The 5,539-nt window shown below is 40.0% G+C and overlaps 1 protein-coding gene across 4 annotated transcripts in view; it reads right to left on the bottom strand.

The window, feature by feature from the left end:
- Positions 1–368: 368 nt before the first annotated feature.
- The window catches only part of TEX14 (testis expressed 14, intercellular bridge forming factor), a 63,424-nt gene continuing 58,253 nt past the window's right edge, over positions 369–5,539 (bottom strand). For 3 of the 4 annotated variants that reach the window (XM_025041802.1, XM_025041801.1, XM_025041800.1), the window contains 4 exons: positions 4,625–4,717; positions 2,432–2,541; positions 1,120–1,171; positions 370–717 (listed from right to left, as the gene is read on the bottom strand). In XM_025041802.1, coding sequence (XP_024897570.1) covers positions 681–717; positions 1,120–1,171; positions 2,432–2,541; positions 4,625–4,717 — 292 coding nt within the window. In that variant the 3' untranslated portion in view covers positions 370–680. Of the gene's footprint in view, positions 718–1,119; positions 1,172–2,431; positions 2,542–4,624; positions 4,718–5,539 lie in introns of all 4 variants that reach the window. The other variant, XM_025041799.1, reaches the window with a different exon arrangement.

Consider the following 5,539-nt stretch of genomic DNA (forward strand, 5'->3'; position numbering starts at 1 on the left):
CTACCAGGTACAAATATATGCTCCATAACTAATATACACTATCTACCAACATTATTATTATTAACATTAGTCATTATTATGTAGTAACTGGCCAGACAGAAGAGTCTACTCTGCCAGCCTTGTAGACAAAAGATTACAAACCACATCAGTGGGAGTTTGTATAAGACTTGTAGCCTTTATGAACTCTGATAAATAATGCTGTAATATAACTCATCATTTATCACGATATGTCTGCTATTAGTCCTTACATTTTTATGTATGTTGGTTTTGTCAAAATTTATAATGGAAATTGAAACCTCTTTGCGTGATGGTTTTTCTCTCCCAATAATTAAAAGAAACGTATCTTACAAAAACTAACTGGTATTAAAAGTAAACATTTTATTATATAACAGGAGTAAACGTTTTTGAACATTTATATCAACAAAACCAAAAGCTATTCTGGGCACAATGAGAAATTTTTACAATCAAAACTACCTTTCACTTTTCAGAAATTTGACTGAAAACAAGTGGTTAAATGTGCTACAAACAGACAGGACCAAGTCTGTCTGTTCCGGCAGCTGAACAAAGTGTGAGTTAGGGAACCACTGCCCTGAGGGTGACTGAAGCAGACAGGGAGGAAGGGAGCTCACAAGCAGGATGCTCAGACTCAGGCCGAGAGTCCATCTATGATCTGGTTCCCGTCAGTCTGACAAGTCACTCTGATCCAGCACGATTATCCTGTGTGCATGTTTTTTAAAGAACAAAAAAGGGAGTTTTAAGTTGGCATGTTTTTTCAATAGACAACAGCCTCTTTCTGTTCAACTGAATTCAAGGGAATTTTAATTTTTTTTAATTTTTAAAAAATGGCTGAAAAGCAACTGATGGCATTTTCTGTACTCTTTCCTCCTAAAACTGCTCTTGTACTAACTCCACCGATTACTTAATCCAAGTCAGTATTAACTTCACCTTATGTTTTAATTAGGTATAAACATCAACATTTTAAAAATTGAGCAACAGTAAATTCGAGCCTTTGTCATAAATGTTTATGATATTTATGTTTATGCTGGTAAATGCTTAAAGTCTGTTCATGTTGTCTATAAATAGTGAACTTTGACCTACAAACATCTGATATCTCATTACCTGGATGGTTCTGACCAACCCAGCCGCTTCCAAAAGCAAGGTTTTAGTTCCTCTTGATGAAATATAGAAGGAAGAAAAAACAACTTGATTACTTTCTAGGTGAAAGGGTGCTGGTATTCAGAAGTCACATTAGTGCTCTCTCTAGTTTAAAGTGGACTATTTTACCCCTAATAGTTGTTTTCTCCTACAAAGATAGACTTTCTCTAAAAACAGTTAATGGACTTCTCTTAATATTCTGCAGCTCCCTGTCATAGCTATGGACACTATGATGCTAACTCATAAAGTCCCTGTATTATATTCCCAATGAATTCAATACTAGTTTAATGCTCACACACTCTGGGATCTGTCCCAGTCAGGGTCCTGAGGAAAGAGAATGCACACTCAGGCCCCTTAATGAAGTGACTACTGAGAGCGATGTAGTCAAAGTTAATGGAGCAAACAAGGGGTAGCAACCAATGACTAGCAGCAGCGGGAAGCCACTTATCACTCCTAAGTCTGAAGAGACTTTGGGGTGGACTTGGGGGTGGAACCAAGTGGGAGCTGGAACTAGGATGATGGGCTGCCTTGTAGAAGTCGTGCTTGTAGAGGGGTACAACTTCTACACAGAGATGTGGTGCTGAAGTTGGCAGGCAGGGGAAGTTGAGAGCAAAGTCTGAGACAGACTGCTCTCCTACCCTGTGATCTGCTAGGGCCTCCCACTGGCCAACAGCAAGTCCAGGAGATGCAGTCCACAAGGGTCGGCATCCTGGGGCCCCAAAGTGGGGCAGAGACAGGAAAAGAATGAGAATGGACTGGAGAAGGGATGAAAGAGATATCAGATGATCTAAATGAGTTCATGTCTCTAACTTCCTGCGTAAAAGGAACTTAAATATAGGCAGGTGTCATTTGTGAATGGCACTTTAAAGTTCTATCAAATCATTTCAAAATTAAGGTTAATTTATACCTTACTTGTAGACCCCATTTAAATCCCACAATTTATGATTTCTTATCGGATTCTGCAGTCTCTGTGTGAGCTAAATTTAGAACTCATTTGAAGGAACTAGGCAATTAAAAGCAAAATATCTTGCCAGACGATGTGCAAGATAAGGATGATGAGACTGGCTTAAGGCTTCTTTTAGAAACAGAATTGGATGTTGTTAGTTTTGTGATGAAGGCATGATTGGCAATTAACAGAAAACCTGAGCTGAACTACAGAGAAAATGTGTAGGAGGATTATGTGTATCATTTGGGAAACATTTCTAAACAACTTTGATGCTCATCAAAGCCCAAGGGCTCCAGCCTACATTATAAACGATTATTCATTCATACATACCTTCTTCAGAAGTCCCTAAAAAGCTCTCTGACTTCCTTCTCTCTGGCTTAATGCCTTCTTCCTCTTTTCTCTTCTTTTCACCAACTTCTTGATCCTTGGTATTTGTCTCCCTTCAATGACAATGATTTTTGGTATCAAACTGTATGTACAATAGCCAGTGAGAGGCCCCATGGATATGCTCCAAAGGAAACATAATAGCAGCTAGCACTAATGGAGTGCTCCCTATGGGTCGGGCATTGGTTCAAGTGCTATAATATATATTAACACACTTAATTCTCAGCACAACTATATAATGTAGTCACCACTACCATCCCCATTAATTGATAAGGGAACTGAGGCACAGAGAAGTTAAATTTCATGCCTAGTAAGTCCTAGGGCTGGGATCCAACCAGTGGCAGTCTGTCTCAGACTCTGCTCTCAACCACTAGGCTATATTGTCCCAAAGAAAAAAGTATTTCACTTAGATTGTAATTGGTGTCCTTCTACAACCACCACTTTAATACCTTATCTTCATTTCCCGAATCCCTCTCTGAAGTGAAATACCTAATTAAAGTATCTGACAGTTTAAGACTGCATCTGTCAAACTAGTAAGCAGAAACCATCTCCTCTACTCAACTATAAGCTCCTATCCCTTGGCACCTCTAGCCCCTAGCACAGCACTCGGCTTGTTGCTGGTGTTCAACGGATGCTGGCTTAACCAAACTGACACCATTAAGAGATTTTTCTTCTGTTTTCATTCAGTGGATATTCAAAACGAATAATGTAAAATCTGAGAGAAAATAAAGCCAGCTAGAGGTGGAAACATTTTTTTCTTCCTAACCTCTCATCACTAACAGGATCATAGGCTCTACAGTTGGAGGAGGACATCAGGTTATCATCTATCTCCATCCAAATGCCCCAGACCAGAGTGAACCGGCCTGTACTTGAAGAGGAGGAGCTATTGTCAAAGTGCGTGCCAAGGCAGCTGTTTTCTCTACCAGACAGCTATGGCTATGAGAAAGTTTGTGCTTTACTGAATAAAAATCTCCTACTCTGCAGTTTCTAGTCACTAGCTGTCCTTTGGGGCAGAAAAAAAGCAAGCTGACTTTCTTCACTTTACAGTATTTCAGATATTTGAGGGCAGCTATCAAATTCTCCACTCCATCTGCTCTTCTCAGGCCAAGCCTCCCCAGCTCCTTCAGCTGTTCTCATAAGACATGGTTTCCAGACCTCTGACTGTTCGACGACCCTCCTCCTCTCTTTGTGAATGTCCCTTTTACTTTTTTTCTTTTCTTTTTTAAATTATTTATTTTCTTATCATTTATTATAGTGACGTTGATTAACAAAATCCAGTAAGTTTCAAGTGTACAATTCAACAGTAAGTCATATATATATTGCATTGTGTGTTCACAGCCCATAGTTAGATTTCTTTCTGTCACCACATGTTTGACTGTGAATGCCTCTTTTAAAATGCAACACCCAGGAAAGAGCCCCACACTGTGTCTCAAAAGCCCTCTCCCCAGCATGAGACATCACCTTGATCTAGACAGCACATTTCTGTTTGTTCAGCATTAAGGCTGCATTGACACTTTTATCGAGGCCTCATGGAGTCGTTCTCCATGTCTTCTTTAAAAAGAATTTCTTGAATTCTTACCATGTCTCAAAATGCATGCTAAATACTGGGCATATAAAAATAAGACATACTTACTGCCTTCAACAAAATCACAGCGAGTAGAAGCTTCTGATGAAAAAATTCTCTATTAGGTCAGCTCTCTCACATTCTACACTTTTGCATCCAAATGCTCACCTTCATCTTTTAGAGAAATCTAACATTTCCACCTGTCAAGACCATTTTCAATCCACAGGCTATCACCCATCACATTGGTATTCATTTTAAAATTGTGTTATCTAAAAATTTGATAAGCATGCCTTTTCTGATTTAATTCGAATGACTGATGGAAATGTTGAAGGTGACAGGGCCATCTTAGAGGCCTCTCTTTATACTGATATCAACCTGCTAATCAATATCCTGAGCACTGTTGGTGGTTGGTGGAAGGGCAGACAGAAGTCAGGTCTGGCTTATCTACAGCAATGTCAAGCCATCGCCGGACATTCATTCTCTAACAAGTAGAGGTATCTTTTTAAAAAAACAAAATCTGGTCTCCCATCCTGAGAAAGAAAAAAATGAAGGTCTGATGGAGAACAGTAAGCAACCTTGCAGAGCCCTTGGGGAGATCCTGTGGCTCCGTGCTGTCCTCAGGTGGCTGCAGCCATCTTTCCAAGTCTTCATCAAGAGTAGAGTGAGCTCTGTCCAAGGGCATGTGAAGAAAATTGAGACAACAGTCATTTTCCTTCTCCCTTGATAAGGAGGCACAGCACTTCAGAGTGGGCAGAGACTTTCAAACCTGTACTTTCACTATACATAAAGAAAACAAGACCCTTGGCAAGATCGAATCTAGAGTTGTAGAGGTCACCGAGATCTGATTTAAACATGCACAAAACCCTCTTTACGCCTTGACAAAAGGCCTCGGCACCCATGAGATCACTACCTTCCAAGTCTGGTGGTAGACTGTCTCAATTCTTAGTCATTAAGTCAATTTCCACCTGAGGTGCAACTATACACTTATTCCTATAAGTTTTTTGGATTAAGAACTGCCTCTGAGGCTAAAGGATGCAATTATGTTTTCAGAAGGCTGGAGAAGCCCCACCCATCTGAAAAATATCTTCCACTCTGGCTTGGTGCCGAGGACTGAGGTGATGGAGCATCTGTGGGCATCTCTCTGTGTCCAGCACAGCCAGCCCTTTTGGAAAAGGAAGAGACAACCATAATGTAGCTAACTTTATATTTATATAAAGCACTTTATATTTATATAATCAAATGTAACTCGGCCTTCTTGAGCTACTTTTGTCTCGAATAATGGTATAGATGTTTACTGAAGGTGTTTTGGAGAGATGAAAACACTGGAGTTACATTATACATATGGTCAAAAGATCCCTAAAAGTTAAAAAAATATTTATCTTCCTCCTCCTTTGCCTCTTTTTCTTCTCCGTTTTCCCCAAAACCCTATCCCTACTTCCTCACCGGTCCCAGGGCTCCAATCTCCTTCTCCACTTTCCCAAACCTTCCCT

This window comes from Pteropus alecto, unplaced genomic scaffold, assembly GCF_000325575.1.
Source record: "Pteropus alecto unplaced genomic scaffold, ASM32557v1 scaffold98, whole genome shotgun sequence".
NCBI lineage: Eukaryota > Metazoa > Chordata > Mammalia > Chiroptera > Pteropodidae > Pteropus > Pteropus alecto.